Raw genomic sequence first — 20,522 nt, forward strand, 5'->3', positions numbered from 1 at the left:
ATTTTTTGGCGGAGTCCTTGGGTTTTCTACATAGAGTATCATGTCATCTGAAAATAGTGAAAGTTTAACTTTTTCCTTGCCAATTTGGATGACTTTTATTTCTTTTTTGTTGTCTGATTGCTTAGGCTAGGACTTCCAGTACTATGTTAAATAACTGGTGAAAGTGGACCTCACTACCTTGTTCTTTTTGTATTTTTTTTTTATGTTTTAGTGTTTTATTTATTTTTGAGAGAGAGCCAGAGACAGAGAGAGAGAGTGAGCATGGGTGGGGGAGGGGCAGAAAGAGAGAGAGAGAGAGACAAAGAATCTGAAGCAGGCTTCAGGCTGTGAGCTATCAGCACAGAACCAGACATGGGGCTTGAACTCATGAACCATGAGATCATGACCTGAGCCAAAGTCAGACGCTTAGCTGACTGAGCCACCCAGGTGCCCCCTCCCTATCTTACCCTTAACCATGGAGGAAAAGCTCTCAGCTGTTTCCCCACTGAGAATGATATTAGTTGTGGGTATGCTATATATGGCTTCTATTACATTGAGGTATATTCCCTCAAAACCTACTTTTTGAGGGTTGGGACACCTGGGTGGCTCAATCAGTTAAGCATCTGACTTCGGCTCAGGTCATGCTGACAGCTCAGAGCCTGGAGCCCGCTTCAGATTCTGTGTCTCCCTCTCTCACTGCACCCCCCACCTCAAAAATAAATAAACATTAAAAACATTTTTTAAAAACCTACTTTGTTGAGGGTTTTTATCAAGAATGGATGTTATACTTTGTCAAATGCTTTTTCTGCATCTATTCAGAGGTTCTTATGGTTCTTATCCTCTCTTTCATTAATGTGGTGTATCATGTTAATTGATTTGCAAATATTGAACCACCCCTGCAGCCCAGGTATAAATCCCACTTGATCATGGCAAATGATTTTTTTAATGTACTGTTGGATTCAATTTGCGAGTATTTTGTTGAGAATTTTTATGCCCATATTCATTGCTGATATTGGCCTGTAGTTCTCTTTTTTAGTGGAGTCTTTGTCTGGTTTTGGAATCAGAGTAATGCTGACCTCATAGAATAAGTTTGGAAGTTTTCCTTCCATTTCTATTTTTTGGAATAGTTTGAGAAGAATAGGTATTAAGTCTTCTTTGAATGTTTGGTAGAGGGGCGCCTGGGTGGCGCAGTCGGTTAAGTGTCCAACTCTTGATCTCAGCTCAGGTCATGATCTTGCAGTGTGAGTTTGAGCCCCGCATCAGGCTCTGCGCTGTTAGTGCACAGCCTCCTTGGGATTCTGTCTCTCCCTCTCTCTCTGCCCCTCCCCGACTTGTGCACGCACGTTCGCTCTCTTTCTGTTTTGCTCCCTCTCTCAAAATAAATAAACTTAAATAAATAAATAAAGTTTGGTAGACAGGCAATTGAGTTTGGCTCAGACAACTGAGCAACCAGCTCCTGACTTTGGCTCAGGTCATGATCTCACGGTTCATGAGTTCGAGCCCCATGTCAGGCTCCACACTGACAGTGAGGAGCCTGCTTGGGATTCTCTCTCTCTCTCTGCCCCTCCTCTGCCCTCTCTCTCCCTCAATCTCTCCAAATAAATAAATAAAATTTTAAAATAAATAAATAAATACATAAATGTTTGACAGAATTCCCCTGTGGAGCCATCAGGCCCTGGACTTTCGTTTGCTAGAAGATTTTTGATTACCGATTCAATTTCTTTGTTGGTTATCAGTCTGTTCAATTTTTCTATTTCTTCCTGTTTCAGTTTTGGTAGTTTATATGTTTCTAGACATTTATTCATTTCTTCAAAATTGTCCAATTTGTTGCCATATAATTTTTCATAATATTCTCTTGTAATTGTTTGTATTTCTGTCATATTGATTGTTGATTTCTTTTTTCTCATTTGTGATTCTATTTGTTTGGGTCCTTTATCTTTTCTTTTTGATAAGTTTAGCTCGGGGTTATCAATTTTCTTAATTTTTTGAAAGAACCAGCTCCTGGTTTCATTAATCTGTTCTACTGGGTTTTTTTTTTTTTCATTTCTATATCATTTATTTCTGCCCTATCGTCATTATTTGCCTTTATCTGCTGGCTGTAGGCTTCATTTGTTGTTCTTTCTCCAGCCCGCTTAGGTGTAAGGTTAGGTTGTTTGTTTGAGATTTTTCTGGCTTCTTGAGGCAGACCTGTCTTGCTACACACTTCTGTCTTAGGACCACTTTTGCTGCATCCCAAAGGTTTTGGACCACTGTGTTTTCATTTTCATTTGTTTCCATGTATTTTCTTATTTCTTCTTTAATTTCCTGGTTGATCCATTCATCCTTTAGTAGGATGAATGTATTTGTGGTCTTTCCAGATTTTTTCTTGTGGTTGGCTTCAAGTTTCATAGAGTTGTGGTTAGAAAATATGCAATGGTATGATTTCAATCTTTTTGTACTTGCTGAGGCTTGATTTGTGACCTAGTATGGGATCTATTCTGGTGAAAGGGATGACAGTGACAGGGAGCCTAAAAAATAATTTGTTCAGAATGGAGAAGGTGGAGAGAAGAGTCCAGAATGGATGTCTCCTACAAGAAACTTAAAACAATAGAATTGCTGAGGTGTAGGAACATAATGAGAGATTTTCAGTCCTGTTAGAGAGTAATTTAAGAGTAATTCAGTAATTGGTGCATATAAACTAATCCAATTTAAAATGAGGCAATTACTAACTATTCCTTCATTTGATAATTGAGCAAATCTTTACTTAGCATCTCTTAAGTGCCAGGCACTATTCTAGGCATTGGGAGATAGCAATGAACAAAACAAAGTTCCCATCCATGTAAGAGGAAAGACAATAAACAACAAAGAATACATAAATTGTCCTATGAAGAGAAATAAAGATGAGTTACCAAAAAAAAAGTAACAGAAAAAAAAAATATGCCAAAATATAACCCCACAGAAAGGATGAGAGGAGGGAAGGAATAAGTGTGCTGTGTGGGAGAAGGGGTACAATGGAGATAAGTAAGTGGGAGCCAACAGACCATCTGTAAAGGTGGAAATTGAAAACACGGCAGGATATGCATGTTATTCAGAAATATGAGGTTATAACAGAAGAAACAGCAATAAGAATTAAAAGCAGTATGGGGCACCTGGGTGGCTCAGTCAGTTAAGCGTCTGACTTCAGCTCAGGTCATGATCTCACAGCTTGTGAGTTCGAGCCCCGTGTTGGGCTCTGTGCTGACAGCTCAGAGCCTGAAGCCTGCTTCGGATTCTGTGTCTCCTTCTCTCTCTGCCCCTCCACTGCTTGCACACTGTCTCTCTCTCTCTCTCTCTCTCTCTCTCTCTCTCTCTCTCTCTCAAAAATAAATAAAAACATTAAAAAAATTTTTATTGAAGAATTAAAAACAGTTGCTTCAAAAGAGTGGAAACTGGTAGTAGAGAGCAAGGGGTATGAAACTGCTGACCTTGAAGTACTATTTTACTTTTCAGACTACATACAAGATTTTGACAAAATCACAGTTTCAGTTAAAAGTTATTATTACTCAGCAAATATAAAATTAAATGCCTCTGTCATTTGGGGCTGAGTTCATGTTCAAACTAGGTCCACTGAAATGGGGGACACTCCTCACTGTCAGCAATGTAATGCACAACCCAAGAAATCATCGGTTCCTGGGCTTCTTGAAAAGCCCCACCAAGGGCAATGAGTTGGGCGGGGGTATAATGAAGGGAGCCCCATCTCTTTGAATTCCGAAGAAGGACTAGAACTTGGCAGGTGGAGGATTTAGGCAAGAAAGAGAAGGGAGAGGAAGGAAACCTATAGTTAAGATGCTTTCTTTCCTACTAGATTCCTAGGCTATTATTTTTTTAAAGAGCTCAGCTGAGTGGTGCTGGGGTGGCAGTCAGTTAGGCTTCTGACTCTTGATTTCAGCTCAGGTTATAATCTCACAGTTTGTAACATCAAGCCCCATCCCGGCCTCTGTGCTGACAGAACAGAGCCTGGAGGAGATTCTCTCTCTCCCTCTCTCTCTGCCAGTCCCTGCTCACACACTCTCTCTCAAAATAAACATTTTTTAAAAATCTAAAAAAAATACAAATAAAAATAAAAGAGCTGAGCTAAGAACTTCACCACAGACTGTTTTAACAAATAACCATCTTTGGTCTTTTATCCACCATGTAAGTAATAATTCTGCTAATAAATTTTAATACTTTTGTTATTTTTATGCTTTTGGATGTTATATTTAGAAAAATAAGGAAGTTCCTAAATATTGAGTGTAATGAAATAGATAAACTGAGATTCAGTCCATCTAATATCATATCTTTGAACAGTGTTTTTTGGTAATTAATTAATTTTTTTTTAATTTTCATCCAAGTTAGTTAGCATATGGTGCAATAATGATTTCAGGAGTAGAACCCAGTGATTCATCCCCTACAAATAACATCCAATGCTCATCCCAGCAAGTGTCTTCCTTAATGCGCCTTGCCCATTTAGCCCATCCCTCCACCCAAAACCCCTCCAGCAACTCTCAGCCTGTTCTCTATATTTAAGAGTCTCTTATGTTTTGCCCCCCTCCCTGTTTTTATATATTTTTGCTTCACTTTCCTATGTTCATCCGTTTTATATCTTAAATTCCACGTATGAGTGAAGTCATATATTTGTCTTTCTCTAATTTTGCTTAGCATAATACACTCTCGTCCCATCCACATTGTTGCAAAAGGCAAGATTTCACTCTTTTTGACTTCCAAGTAATACTCCACTGTATGTATATACCACATCTTCTTTATCCATTCATCTGTCAATGGACATTTGGGCTCTTTCCTTACTTTGGCTATTGTCAATAGTGCTGCTATAAACATTGGGGTGCATGTGCCCTTTCGAAACAGCACTCCTGTATCCTTTGGATAAACACCTAGTAGTGCAATTGCTGGGTCGTAGGGTAGTTCTATTTTTAACTTTTGAGGAACCTCCATACTGTTTTTCAGAGTGGCTGCAGCAGTTTGCATTACGGCCAGCAGTACAAAAGGGTTCCTCTTTCTCCGCATCCTTGCCAACATCTGCCATTGCCTGAATTGTTAATTTTAGCCATTCTGACTGGTATGAGGTGGTATCTCATTGTGGTTTTGATTTGTATTTCCCTGATGATGAGTGATGTGGAACATTTTTTCACATGTCTGTTAGCCATCTGGATGTCTTCTTTGGAGAAGTGTCTATTCATGTCTTTTGCCCATTTCTTCACTGGATTGTTTTTGGGGTGCTCAGTTTGATAAGCTCTCTATAGATTTTGGATACTAACCCTCTTTCTGGTATGTCATTTGCAAATATCTTCTCCCATTCTGTCAATTGCCTTTTAGTTTTGCTGATTGTTTCCTTCGCTGTGCAGAAGCTTTTTATCTTCATGAGATCCCAATAGTTCGTTTTTGTTTTTGTTTCCCTTGCCTCCAGGGACATGTTGAGTAAGAAGTTTCTGTGGCTGAGGTCAAAGAGGTTTTTGCCTGCTTTCTCCTCGAGGCTTTTGATGGCTTCCTGTCTTACGTTTAAGTCTTTCATCCATTTTGAGTGTATTTTTGTGTATGGTGTAAGAAAGTGGTCCAGGTTCATTCTTCTACATGTCGCTGTCCAGTTTTCCCAGCACCATTTGCTGAAGACACTGTCTTTTTTCCATTGGATACTCTTTCCTGCTTCGTCAAAGATTAGCTGGCCATATGTTTGTGGGTCCATTTCTGGGTTCTCTTATTCTGTTCCATTGATCTATGTGTCTGTTTTTGTTCCAGTACCATACTGTCTTGATGATGACAGCTTTGTAATACATCTTGAAGTCCAGAATTGTGATGCCTCCAGCTATGGATTTCTTTTTCAGGATTGCTTTGGTTCTTTGGGGTCTTTCTAGTTCCATACAAATTTTATGATTGTTTATTCTAGCTCTATGAAGAATATTTGTGTTATTTTGATAGGGATTGCATTGAATATGTAGATTGCTTTGGGTAGTATCAACATTTTGACAAGATTTGTTCTTCCAGTCCATGAGCATGGGATATTTTTCCATTTTTTTTGTGTTGTCTTCAATTTCTTTAATAAGCTTTTTATAGTTTTCAGTGTATAGATTTTTCACCTCTTTGGTTTGCTTTATTCCTAGGTATTTTATGATTTTTGGTGCAATTGTAAATGGGATCGATTCCTTGATTTCTCTTTCTGCTGCTTCATTAGTAGTGTATAGAAATGCAACCAGTTTTTGTGCATTGATTTCATGTCCTGCAACTTTGCTGAATTCATGGATCAGTTCTAGCATTTTTTTGGTGGAATCTTTTGGGTTTTCCATATAGAGTATCATCTCATCTGCAAAGAGTGAAAGTCTGACCTCCTCTTGGCCAATTGGGATGCCTTTAATTTCTTTTTGTTGTCTGATTGCTGAGGCTAGGACTTGCAGTGCTATGTTGAATAACAGTGGCAAGAGTGGACATCCCTGTCGTGTTCCTGACCTAAGGGGGAAAGCTCAGTTTTTTCCCATTGAGGATGATATTAGCAGAGGGTCTTTCATATATGGCTTTTATGATCTCAAGGTATGATCCTTCTATACCTACTTTCTTGAGGGTTTTTATCAAGAAAGGATGCTGTATTCTGTCAAAGGCTTTCTCTGCATCTATTGAGATGGTCATGTGCTTCTTGTCCTTTCTTTTATTAATGTGATGCATCACATTGACTGATTTGTGGATATTGAACCAGCCCTGTATCCCAGGTATAAATCCTACTTGATTTTAGTGAATAATTCTTTTAATATATTGTTGAATCAGGTTGGCTAGTATCTTGTTGAGAATTTTTGCATCTATGTTCATCAGGGAAATTGGTCTATAGTTCCCCTTTTTAGTGGGGTCTTTGGTTTTGGAATCAAGGTAATGCTGGCCTCGTAGAATGAGTTTGTACGTTTTCCTTCCATTTCTATTTTTTGGAACAACTTCAAAAGAATAGGTGTTAATTCTTTTTAAATGTTTGGTAGACTTCTCCTGGAAAGCCATCCGTCCCTGGCCTCTTGTTTTTTGGGAGATTTTTGATTACTAACTCAATTTCTTTACTGGTTACAGGTTTGTTCAAATTTTCTATTTCTTCCCGTTTCAGTTTTGGTAGTTTATATATTTCTAGGAACCTGTCCATTTCTTCCTGAACAGTGTTGTTTTAATTTTAATTTTAGGGGTGCCTGGGTGGCTCAGTCAGTTAAGCATCCAACTTCAGCTCAAGTCATGATCTCAGAGTTCATGAGTTTCAGCCCCGTGTCGGGGGGCCTACTTCAGACCCTCCATCTCCCTCTCTCTCTGCCCCTCCCTCTCTCTCCCAAAAATAAATAAACATTAAAAATTTTTTATTTAATTTCAAACTAGATGTAAAGTTACCATGATCTCCTTCTCCCTGCCAATTCTAGGCAATCAGTTACCACAGCTAATAAAGACCTGGCATAAAAAAAACTCTAAAATGAAAAGATTATTTAAAAGCTTTAGTTTCATACTACAACTTATAAATGCAAAAAAAAAATTTATAACTAAGAAAATTTGATTATAGAAATACAGAAGAGGGATCTATTCTATCTAAAATTCTATATACAATATATATTTTTTTTAAAGTAGCCTGTTATTGGTATCAAATTCTTCATTGAGATCTTTACAATATGTATGTAAAATATATATAAACACATATATATTCCACCTAAAATAATTTCATGCAGGAATGTTCACAGTTATGAAATGATTGACCAAAATCATAAATCCAAAATACACACACAAGATTTTTCTCCTGACCTAGACCTACCCGGGAAAAAAAAGAAGCTTAAGAACCTTAGGCAAAGTTCAGGCAGCATTTTCTCTACAAAATCTTTATCACCAGTTGTTGTATCAGTTCTATCCAACAGGTAAAACAATGTCCTACCCCGAACTCCCTGGTCTCAAAGTTGTAAATTAAAGGTATCATTTACCAGGGTGCCTAAGCAGCTCAGTTAAGCGTCCAACTTTGGCTCAGGTCATGATCTCACGGTTCGTGGGTTCAAGCCCCCAAGTCGGGCTCCGTGCTGACAGCTCGGAGCCTGGAGCCTGCTTCAGATTCTGTGCCTCCCTCTCTCTCTCTGCCCCTCCCCTGCTCACGTTCTGTCTCTCTCTCGCTCTCTCAAAAATAAACATTAAAAAAAATTTTTTTAAGGTATCATTTACCTTAAAGACCTAAAATCTACTAAGTTTCCTTTTGACATACATGATCCCAAACTTAGAGCTACTTTGAAAAATCAATATGTGAGAGTTCATGACTTTAAAACATTTTAAAGTATTTTTTAAATTAGATTCTGGGGGCGCCTGGGTGGCTCAGTCGGTTTAGTGACCGACTTTGGCTCAGGTCATGTTCTCGCAGTTGGTGAGTTCGAGCCCCGCGTAGGGCTCCGTGCTGACAGTTTGGAGCCTGGAGCCTGCCTTGGATTCTGTGTCTCCCTCTCTCTCTGCCCCTCCCCTGCTTGCACTCTGTCTTTCTCTCTCTCTAAAAAATAAACATTAAATTAAAAAAAAAAAAAGCAGTTTCTGAAGACAAGTCAGAAGTACAAATAGACAATGAAATAGCTTAACCAATCATTCCTCATGCCATATCATTCCCTGTAGTACCACAGATCATTGGAACGGAAGAGGCTGTCATGTTACATACAAAGAAAAAGAAGATGTGATGGAGAAGAGAAGTCACAGGAACGGAGTCACAGAAATGAGTAGTGGGCTTTAATTACTATTTAATATTCACTGTTTATTATTATAGCACAGTTATATAGAGACGAAGAACGGATAAGGGACACTGTGTTAAAGTATTTTGGATTGTTAGCTGGTGCTTAGTTGGAATATGTAACTAATATTTAGAATTGTTAGTTGATGCTTGTTGGAATACAAAATTTGAGTAAAATTTTTCAAGCACCAAAACACAAATAATACCAGAACAAACCTAAAGAAAAAAATTGGCTTGGGGTATGATTAGAAAAGCACATAGATTAACATCCTGGAGATTGGGCACCTGGCTGGCTCAGTTAGTTGGTGGACCATGCAACTCTTGCTTTAGGGTCCTGAGTGTGAGCTCCACATTGTCGGCAGAGTTTACTTTAAAACTTCTTTTTAATGTTTATTTATTTTTGACAGAGAGAGAGACAGAGCATGAGCATGGGGAGGGGTAGAGAGAGAGGGAGACACAGAATCCGAAGCAAGCTCCAGGCTCTGAGCTGTCAGCACAGAGCCCGATGCGGGGCTCGAACTCACAGGCCGTGAGATCATGACCTGAGCGGAAGTCAGATGCTCAACTGACTGAGCCACCCAGGCGCCCCGAGTTTACTTTAAAACAAAATATTGGAGCTTCATTGTTAGCAGGTCTTTTAAAATTCCACTAGTCCAACTTTTGCAGGATTCTCTTCTTCAATATCCATGACAAAGAATCTTCTACCTTCTGTTTTGAACCTCCCAAGACAGAGAACTCACTAGTTCCCCAAAGTAGCCTATTATTTCACTGGTGAAAGCTTTACTTGTTGGGAGTACAGTCTGGCTTCTTTCACTTGCAGGTTCTAATTATTATCTCAAAGCAACAGTTAAAAAGTCTGCACTATATTCTATATAAAGGCCCTTCAAACATATTTATATATAAATGTGCAGATTCAAGCAATGGTTCAAAGGAAATACAGGAGGATAAGTCCTTAGAGTAACATTCACAGAAGGTCATCTAAGTCATCCCAGAGGAAGCAAAAACTTTCAGTTCAGAATTACTGGTTTAAAATATTATAAGCATTACCAATAACAGTAATCTCAGGTAAAGAATTTTAAATTTTTTCAACATCAGTTTTTTAAGTCAGTCTTTCAAGTGCCATCTTTATGATTTTGCTATACCTGTAATAATTACTACTATTTAATAATGCTTTTCTCTAACTCATTTTTTATGTCAAATGAAGTATTTTAAGAGGAATCTTCATGTCATTGCTGTAAGTGGAAAATCATGATCTATTTGTCATATACAAACTAACATTAAAAATAAATACACAACTTTAATATACCAACCTATTATCATGTCATGTACCAATGGTGGTATGTATTTCACCCTCTGGGGAGAAATGCTTTAAAACATCTACTATCAAGGGGAAAGTGGTGATGGGCATTGAGGAGGGCACTCGTTGGGATGCGCACTGGGTGTTGTATGGAAACAAATTTGTCAATAAATTATATTTTAAAAAATCTAATATCAACTTTTTTTTGGAAACATATTAAAGAATTATGAACTTTTAAAGCATCCTACAGAACATTCCAGATGAAAGGCTTTTGAACTGATAAAGGTTAAAATCAGTAGGAATCAAAAAGATCCTGACTCTGCCACTTACTAGTTGTGTGTCCCCATACTCATTAAGCCTCAATTTCCACATCTGTAAAACAGGGATAAAAAAAGAAGCTACCTCATGGGGTGTTATATAAATTAAATGAAATCATGCAATGCTAGATGCCAAGTGAGCCACAATGCATGTGAGCCACTAAGAGTGGTATTAGTCCTACTGCTATTATGCCCGTAGTTTGAGAAAATCTCAAACGTTATCCATCTCCACATAGCCCTTTTCAGGTGGCCTAGAAATCAAGGTCTTTAAAGATACTGTATTACATCAGTAAATACAAAATACATTAACATATTTACTTTCTAGGGTAAAAATTGCATTTCTGAGGCCACTTGGAATAGCCATGATACTTCAAAATCCAAAAAAATAGAGAAGTATAGATCTGTTTTATGAAATCTTTTATCCGCAAACTAGCACTGACATCAATGAGAACTACATCTAAAATACTACACATTCATGGGGCGCCTGGGTGGCTCGGTCGGTTAAGCGTCCGACTTCGGCTCAGATCATGATCTCACGGTCCGTGGGTTCGAGCCCCGCGTCGGGCTCTGTGCTGACAGCTCAGAGCCTGGAGCCTGTTTCAGATTCTGTGTCTCCCTCTCTCTGTGACCCTCCCCCGTTCATGCTCTGTCTCTCTGTGTCTCAAAAATAAATAAATGTTAAAAAAAATTTTTTTTAAATACTACACATTCATACTTATGTAGGTTTCATAAACCCTTTACATTAATTTAAAGAATTTTACAGTAAAAGACTTACAAATTTAATTTTGCAAAGCTCTCTTGTGCATTATGCTTTTCTCGCTCATATGCACTTTCAACTTCTTTGAATTCATTCTTGATCATTTCCAAGTCAGCAACAGCTTCTGCCTGGCTGGCCTTCTCGACCTGCAAAGCTCCTTCAAGGTCTCGAATCCGTAACTACCAGATGTCAGAGAAGTAGTTAAAGCAAGGAAGGAAACGCTAGCGTCAGTCAAATTGAACAGCGTAATTTATCAGTAGCAGATCATCATTTACCTAAACTTCTTCCTTTCTGCTTTGGTTTAAAAAGGAAAATAAACAAAAGACAGTGTATTCCCTTTCTGAACATGTTTAATGGAAGGAAGAGTGGGAGAAGAGTTAACTGTGCAATGGAAATGCCTAATCAAAGTGCTTAATTTCGACCTACAAATCCACGTTCAAAACTTTGTATGAAACATAATAAAATGAGTGGTTTTGGAAACAAAAGCAAAGAATTCTTCCCCTCTTAAGAGAAACACCGTTACATTAACATCGTTAGACTCTCAATAAAGTTTTACTCGTATAGGTTTCTTACTGTTGACAAGTAAAACTTTTATTACCGAATAATATTATTTGACTAAAATATTTGTAAATGTGGGATATCTAGGATTTGCCTCAAAGTGATATAGGGATGGGAGTAGACAGGGGCCATAAATAAAAAACATGATTGGCCTGAGGTAAATCTTGAAGTGATGGCTACACAGGAAGCTCATTTTTCCATTCTCTCTACTTCTGCATATACTTGAAACTTTATATAATAAAACACTTTAAAAACTGGATTCCATGTAAACAATGACAACAGAACAGAGGAACAAAGCAGTATATTCCCATAAAAGAAGAACATGCAGCGGTTAAAAAAAAAAAAAAAGTTACAAAACAACTTCTGAGGGGCACCTGAGTGGCTCAGTCAGTTAAGCATCTGACTTCGGCTCAGGTCATGATCTCCCAGTTCATGAGTTCGAGCCCCGCATCAGGTGAGCTCGAGCCCTGCTTCGGGTGAGCCCCACTTCTCTCTCTCTCTGCCCCTCGTTCACTTGCACCCTCTCTCTCTCTCTCTCTCAAAAAAAAAAAAGAGTTTTTGAAAAGGAAGTTCTCTATGTGGTTCTCTATGTAGGGTTAACATATATCAATAAAGCAAAGTCCAGATAAAGTCTATATTTTGGGTAAACAAGTGGAAAGAATAAGAATAAGTAAGATGCAATAGGGTAGATTGAAGGGAGACACAGAAGTGAAAGCAAGAGTTCTCATCCATTTAATATTGTTTTGATTTCTGAACTATGTTTTACCTTCTTCAGAAAATTAAGTTAAAAACAAAAATTAGAACGCTAAGTTCAAAAAAAGGGGGGGGTGGTAGAAAACGCTTTATACTAGATAGAAAATCAGCTTCAGAATCCTAAAGCTCACGTTTAAATTCTAGCTCTACAAATTAACTTAGGTGACCTCTGGCATATTACTAAACCTCCAAAAACCTGAGGTTCCTCACCTGTAAACAGTAAATCATCATCATCATCATCATCCTCATAAACAGACTATCTACAGAGTTGCTACAAAGATCTAATGAGAGAATATTTATCTAATATCAATATATACTTAATATCACATATGAATACATAATATTTGTTTAATAAATGTTTGAATAAATATTATTAAGCACTTAATATGTGCCAGGCAATGAGCTAGTGCTCAAGGTATTATATGATAGTCATGAAAATAGACAGTCTTAGTTCTTGAAGAGCTCCTAGTCTTTAGGAGAGGAGACACCACAAGAGAATATGTAAGTGGCTCCTGTCACAGAAACAGGCACAAAGGGCCATGAAATCAGAGAAAAGCTCTGAACAAGCCTCATGGGGACGGCAAAAGACAATCTAAGGTAAAAAAGATTAAGTCACCAAGAAATGAAGCCTAGGACAACATAAAAATGTTCTTAAATTAATCCATACAAAAAATAATCACCAGAATTATTATTTGTAATTATCCAAAAATATTTTGGAATAACTGAAACATTCTTACACTACCGTAAGGAAATAGAATAGATATGGAGATACAACCTGGTAATTTTTCAGATTCGGTCTTTTAAACTTTCTTTTTCTTTTTTTTTTTTCAATTTTTTTTTTTATGTTTATTTATTTTTGAGAGAGACAGAGCATGAGCAGGGGAGGGGCAAAGAGAAAGGGAGACACAGAATGAAGCAGGCTCCAGGCTCTGAGCTGTCAGCATGGAACCCGACACGGGGCTGGAACTCATGAACCCCAAGATCGTGACCTGAGCCAAAGTCGGAGACTTAACTGACTGAGCCACCCAGGCGCCCCTAAACTTTATTTTTCTCTGCTATTTTGTCTAAATCCAATGTTTACAAGTAAAATAATAAATGTGGACAACATTTTCTTCTATCTGCATTGCTATCTCCTTTCAGAAAATAAGCATACTCAATCACAAAGGATAAATCAATCCAACTGAAAGAGAAGTAGTTTTCAAATTACTAATTGAGTCAACTCTCTGACTCTACTTTCTCATTTTTATGATATAGCATCTAAACAAACTTAACTACAGTTTATGATAAAATGGTGATTCATTACAACTATTTAGTAGTCTCATTTGTCTCATTTGCTTTTAAACTAATCTGAATTTTACTAGATGCACCTCACTGAAAATACTTGTCGGTATTTATAGATGTATATGGTTCAAATATAAACTTTGGCTTTTTTCTCACAGTCAAAACCCTAAGTTAAATATGAAATATTAATGTATATAAGTAAAAACTATACATGTAATAATTATTTTTATAGCTATTAACTATCTATACATCCAAGTATAAATTATAACTACAATGAAAAACTTAAATTTCTGAATTGTGCTTCTTTCATAATTTAAAACTTTAGCCTTATTGCTTATTTTTGGGTGATTTAATCTTTTTTTTTTTTTTAAAGAAAAGCTTAACTTGTACAAGTTTGCCTAAAATACAAACACTCAAATACATGGGCCTGAGAATTTTGCAGGTAAAGGAGGCATTTCATTAAAGATAAAAGTAAAAAAATAATTTATTATAAATTTCTTATGAGCTTAGTTACGCCCTATATTAAGACATGTTTAAAAAATAAGGTAAAACTTGGCAAGTTTTATTAATTAAAATTTAATATAAGGGAAAGTGTATGTCTTAAAAAAAAAATCCAAATTAAATTAAGGAACTTAGGGGCACCTGGCTCAGTCGGTAGAGCATACAACTCTTGATCTCAGGGTCATGAGTTCAAGCCCCACACTGGGTGTGGAGTCCACTTTAGAAACATTAAATTAAGGAATTTAGATTTCTGGAACTTTATGTGAGACTTGATTTATATACAACAAGCTATGGGCCAGACTTGGTCCATGCACAGTAGTTTGCCAACCCCCAGTTGGAATGCCTTCACTTCTCTTAGAAATTCCTTCTCATTCTAAAACCTAAAGGACACCTTCCTTAAGGATGCCTTCAATTAATTCCCCTCTCACACTTAATCTTTATTATGCCCTGTAGTATTTTAGTATTTGATATTTCTATCCACACATTTATCTGTGTATCTGTATAGATGTAGAGGTATAGATACAAATATACAGTATTTCTGGTAATGAAATGTAAGTTCCAAAAGGAGTTCTTTCACCTTTATCCCTTGGGCTCTTTTTTTTTTTTTAATGTTTATTTATTGGGGGGGGGACAAATGGGGAGAGGCAGAGAGAGCGGGGGGGAAGAGGATCCAAAGCTCTGCACTGACAGCAGGGAATCTGACGCCAGGCTCAAATTCACAGAACCATGAGATCATGACCTGACCCAAAGTTGTACTCTCAACTGACTGAGCCACCCAGGTGCCCCACCTTCAGCTCTTAATACAGTGGTAAGTAATGTGCACAAGATATACACACAATAAATGGAGGTGCTTATTTTTTCAGTGTTTTCAAAAAAGAAATTCAACCCACGGTTGTTGATAAAAAGAATACTCTGATCAGTAAATCTTTCTGTAATAGGCCAGAGGGTAAATATTTTGGACTTTGCCGGCCATAAGGTCTCTGTCACAAACCCCCCCCCCCCTTGCCACTGCAGCACAGAAGCCCCACAGACAAGACAAAACCTCCCTCGAACAGGCAAAGGGTGAGATTTAGCCTGTGGGCTGTAGTGTGTCAACCCCTCCTCTAATATAGCAAAAACCATCCTCAACTATATCCTGATACAAATAGGATAATGAGTGCCTTAACAATATGCTACCCATTCTAAACGCACACCTTAGCTCTCTGAGCAGAATCCCACTTTTCCCTGCCTAATAAAATCCATACCAAAAAAATTTCGGCTTAGGCTTTACCTGAATAATTTCAGAATTAAATTTTGACTCCAAATGTGCTGCTCTTTCTGCTTCAATATTTTCTTCTAATTTCCTCACTCTTAGAGTAGTTGCCTGAAAACAAATTCAAAGGTTAAGCTCACAAACATTGGTGTTTATTTATTTAAAAAAAAAATTTTTAACGTTTTATTTATTTTTGAGACAGAGCATGAACAGGGGAGGGTCAGCGAGAGGGAGACACAGAATCTGAAACAGGCTCCGGGCTGTCAGCACAGAGCCCCACACGGGGCTTGAACTCACGGCCCGCGAGACCGAGACCGTGACCTGAGCCGAAGTCGGCCGCTTAATCGACTGAGCCACCCAGGTGCCCCAGACATTGGTGCTTAAAGTGGACATGGATCTTTGCAACAACATGTACGCAGCTACAATGCTGAGCAAAACAAGACACTCAGAGAAAGACAAACACCATATGATTTCACTCACGTGTGGAATTTAAGAAACAAAACAAATTGGGGCGCCTGGGTGGCTCAGTCGATTAAGCGTCCGACTTAGGCTCGGGTCATGATCTCGCGGCTTGTGATTTCGAGCCCCGCGTTGGGCTCTGTGCTGACGGCTCAGAGCCTGCAGCCTCTTCAGATCCTGTGTCTTTCTCTCTCTCTCTCTCTCTGGCCCTCCCTGCTCACACTCTGTCCCTCAAAAATAAATCGTTAAAAAAAAAAAATTAAGAAACAAAACAAATGAACCAAGGGAAAACAAAAGAGAGACAAATAAAAAAACAGACTTAACTATAGAGGATAAACAGATGGTTGGTGACCAGAGGGGAGGGGGGTGTGGGGAGGTGACCAGAGGGGGATGGGTGAAATAGGTGAAGGGGATTAAAAGCACACTCATCATGGTGAGCATTGAGGAATGTATAAAACTGTGGAATCACAATATTGTACACCTGAAACTAATATAACACTGTATGGTAACATACTGGAATTAAAATTAAAAACTTTTTTTTAAAGTGGATATAAATCACACTTTAGATTACTGTAGCCTCATTTTAACTGCTTTTCGAAGATTGTAAAAGACATGGTAAAAAAACGTGTGAAAATCATGCTCAGGAAGAATACTCCAGTCCTTGCTTTTTTTTTCTTTTTTATTGATGTATAATTTATATGTAATAAATTATATGCATTAAAAGTGTGTAATTTGGAGCACCTGGGTGGCTCAGTTGGTTGAGCGGCCAACTTCAGCTTAGGTCATGATCTCACAGCTCGAAGGCTCGTGAGTTCAAGCCCCGCATCAAGGTCTTTGCTGACAGCTCAGAGCCTGGAGCCTGTTTCAGAGTCTGTGTCTCCCTCTCTCTCTGTCCCTGCCCTGCTCACACTCTGTCTCTGTCTCTCTCAAAAACAAATAAACATTTTTTAAAAAGTGTGTAATTTGATAAGTGTATATACACGCACATGAAGTCACTGCCATAATCAAGATTAGAAATATTTCCATGACGCCTACAAGATTCTTTCTATCTCTTGGTAATTTCTTCCAGTGCTTAACACCCCACCCCCATCTCCAAGTAACAACTGATCTGGTTTTGTCACTATTAATCACTTTGTATTTCCCAGAATTTCATAAAGATTGAGTCACACAGCATATATTCTATATCGCCTGGCTTCTTTCTCCCAGCATAACTATTTTGAGATTCACCATGTGGTTGCATTTATCAACCGTCTATTCCTTTTTATTGTTAAAGTGTTCCACTGTGTTGATACACCACAACTGACTTATCTGTTCACCAGTTTACGTACATTTGAGTTGTTTCCAGTATAGGCGATTACAAATGAAACTATGAGCTTTTGTGCACACGTCTTTGTAAGGGCATGTACTTTGACTTCTTGGAGGTAAACAGTGAAGGGAAGAATGACAAGGTCATGTGGTAGGTGTATGTTTAATGTTTTATGAAACTCCCAAACTTTTCTGAATTGTTTATAATTTTATACACCCTTAACAACACTTGGCATGGTCAATTTTTGTTTTTTCGTTTTTGGGAGGAGGGTGATTTAAGACATTCCAATAGGCATGTAATGGTATTCCATTTCAGTTTCAATTTGCATTTCCCTAATGACAGATGACATTGAGCATCTTCTCACATATTTATTTACCATCTGTATACCTTCTTTGGTGAAATATCTACTCGGATCTTTTCCCCATTTTTTAATTAGGTTGTTTTCTTATTATTGATTGAGTTTTGAGAGTTCATTATACAATCTGGATACAAGTCATTGACTGGATATGTGATTTGCAAACATTTACTCCAAGTCTATAGTTTGTCTTTTTGTTAACAGTGTCTTTCACAAAGCAAAAGTTTTCAGGGCACCTGGGTGACACAGTTAGTTAAGCAACCGACTCTTGATTTTAGCTCAGGTCACGATCTTGCAGTTCATGAGTTGGAGCCCCACGTTGGGCTCTGCACTGACAGCACAGAGCCTACGTGAGATTCTGTGTCTCCCTCTCTCTCTGCCCCTCCCCCACTCATCCCCCCCCCCAAAATAAATAAACTTTAAAAATTTTTTCATTATAATGAAGTCCAATTTATTAATTTTCAGATAGGGGTCAACTTCTGGCCAGAATCAGAAGTCAAGAGCTTTATTTTTGAATGCCATTTTTGCTCAGAAAATGCAACCCTGGGAAGCACTGGATTCCTAGTCCCAAAGAGGTCACTGGTCATGACCAAAAGCCTGTTGGGGGCAAGGACAGCTATAGGTGTTTCAGGGTAACAGTAGCAAAGAAAAGCCATGCCTAGAGTCTTGTCTGTCAAATAAAGATGGTTCAATAGTGATGGAGTAAGGCATTACTAATTTGATTTCCTTTTCAAATAAAATCTGGACAAGAAAGAAGTTTCTATTAATTATATTTACTTTATCATTTAGCCTAAGCTGAAGTTTTAAAAAAAAAATTTTTTTTTAATGTTTATTTATTTTTGAGAGAGACAGAGACAGAATGCGAGTAGATTAGGGGCAGAGAGAGAGGGACACACAGAATCCGAAGCAGGCTCCAGGCTCCGATTGTCAGCACAGAGTCCGATGCGGGGCGTGAACTCACGAGCTGTGAGATCGTGACCTGACCCGAAGTCGGACGCTCAACCGACTGAGCCACCCAGGTGCCCCAAAGCTGAAGTTTTTTAAAGGCCCAACTTGATTAATTTGATTTTTCCTCTCTCCTCCTACCCTTTCCTTATTTCCTTTTTTTTTTTTTTTTTGCAGAGACAGTAATGTAATGAATCACACAGGGAGGAGCATAAATAAAAACTGGATAATTCACAAATGAATCAAGCAGTCTGTGAATATGTAAGAAATGACTATTTTTTTTTGAGCAAAGCATGTTCCCATGATGTCTTGTTTTAGAGTAGAGCAAAAACACAAATATCCCTTCTTCTCTAGAGGACTTTGTAGTCCTTTTGCTACTAATAGCCTTCATAGTCAAGAAGCAATTCTGCTTTGACAGTCAATCACTCCGTTTCACAAATATGAAACTCACAAAATATTTTTTTACACCGACTTATGTGCTTTAGTTAGATTTTGCAATCCTATCAATAATATTTCTTAGTGAGTTACTAGAAAAGACTTTTTTCCAGAGGGCAGAAAAAGCAGTAAGTCCAAATGTGATCTTTTGGGTCTAAATTGAATTTAAATCCAAAACAATAAAATGATTTTTTTAAGTTAGTAGAATACAGTATCTTTAAAGGTAAAATCTGACATTTATATCCTATACTGCTACAGTATTTTGAAATAACGGACATTCCACTGAAAGATGAAACTGGTAAATATTCATAATTTAGTCTGACAACTCAAGACTCAAGATTCAAAAAAACGGGAAATGAGGAAATATAAAACTAAAGAGGGGTGCCTGGATGGCTCAGTCAGTTAAACATCCAACTCTTGATTTCCGCTCCAGTCATGATCTCACAGGCCCTGGGATCAGGCCCCACGTTAGCCTCAGCTCTCACAGTGCAGAGCCTGCTTGGGATTCTCTCTCTCTTCCTCTCTACCCCTCCCTCACTTGTGCACATATGTGCTTTCTCTCTCTCTCAAAATAAATGAAAATAAACTTAAAAAAAAAACTAAAGAGTTATTATTACTTTTTTAGGTGTAATAATAATTGGTATTGTGGCACCTGGCTGGCTCAATCAGTAGAGCATGCAACTCTTGATCTCAGGGTCATGAGTTCAAGCCTCACATTGGGCATAGAGTTTACTTAAAAAAAAATTTTTTTAATAATTAGTATTTTTTAACTCCTATCTCTTTGAAATACATACTAACATGTTCATGGATGAAATTATATGATGTCTGGATTTGCTTTAAAATAATAAACTGGGGGTGGGATGCCTGGGTTGCTCAATCAGTTAAGTGACCAACTCCTGGTTTTGGTTCAGGTCATGATCTCACGGTTTGTGAATTCGAGCCCCATGTTGGGCTCCACACTGACAGTGTGGAGCCTGCTTGGGATTCTCTCTCTCTCTCTCTCTCTCTCTCTCTCTCTCTCTCAAAATAAATAAATAAACTTTAAAAATAATAATAAACCGGGGGTTAGGAAGGGAAGCTGATAATCATGAAATAATGTTGGCCATCAGTTGATCATTCTTGAAGCTGAGTAATAGGCACATGAAGTTCATTTTAGTATTCTGCTGACTTTCACAGATGATTGAAATTTTCCACACTGAAAAACATTTTATTTTTTTTTAATTTTTTTTTCTTTTCAACGTTTTTATTTATTTTTGGGACAGAGAGAGACAGAGCATGAACGGGGGAGGGGCAGAGAGAGAGGGAGACACAGAATCGGAAACAGGCTCCAGGCTCTGAGCCATCAGCCCAGAGCCTGACGCGGGGCTCGAACTCACGGACCGCGAGATGGTGACCTGGCTGAAGTCGGACGCTTAACCGACTGCGCCACCCAGGCGCCCCTGAAAAACATTTTAAAACAGCAACAAAAGCAAAGGAAGTATGGTGGGGAAGTATGGTACTGGTATCATTATTTACCAACAAAATTGTATTCTGACCAGAAAAGATCATTAAAATAAACTAAGCCATTCATTCCTAAGCAAAAAAGGTCAGTGGGAAGGTGAGACTTTGAACCAA

General features: G+C 38.0%; 1 protein-coding gene across 13 annotated transcripts in view; it reads right to left on the minus strand.

The window, feature by feature from the left end:
- The window catches only part of CCDC171 (coiled-coil domain containing 171), a 304,789-nt gene that overhangs the window by 226,700 nt on the left and 57,567 nt on the right, over positions 1–20,522 (minus strand). For 10 of the 13 annotated variants that reach the window (XM_053205079.1, XM_053205080.1, XM_027047202.2 and 7 more), the window contains 2 exons: positions 15,427–15,519; positions 11,082–11,242 (listed from right to left, as the gene is read on the minus strand). The exons of 1 other annotated variant lie outside the window; for it this stretch is intronic. In XM_053205079.1, coding sequence (XP_053061054.1) covers positions 11,082–11,242; positions 15,427–15,519 — 254 coding nt within the window. The remainder of the gene's footprint in view (positions 1–11,081; positions 11,243–15,426; positions 15,520–20,522) is intronic. 2 more of the 13 variants (XM_053205076.1, XM_053205078.1) reach the window with 2 other exon arrangements.

Source organism: Acinonyx jubatus, chromosome D4, assembly GCF_027475565.1.
Source record: "Acinonyx jubatus isolate Ajub_Pintada_27869175 chromosome D4, VMU_Ajub_asm_v1.0, whole genome shotgun sequence".
Taxonomy (NCBI): Eukaryota; Metazoa; Chordata; class Mammalia; order Carnivora; family Felidae; genus Acinonyx; species Acinonyx jubatus.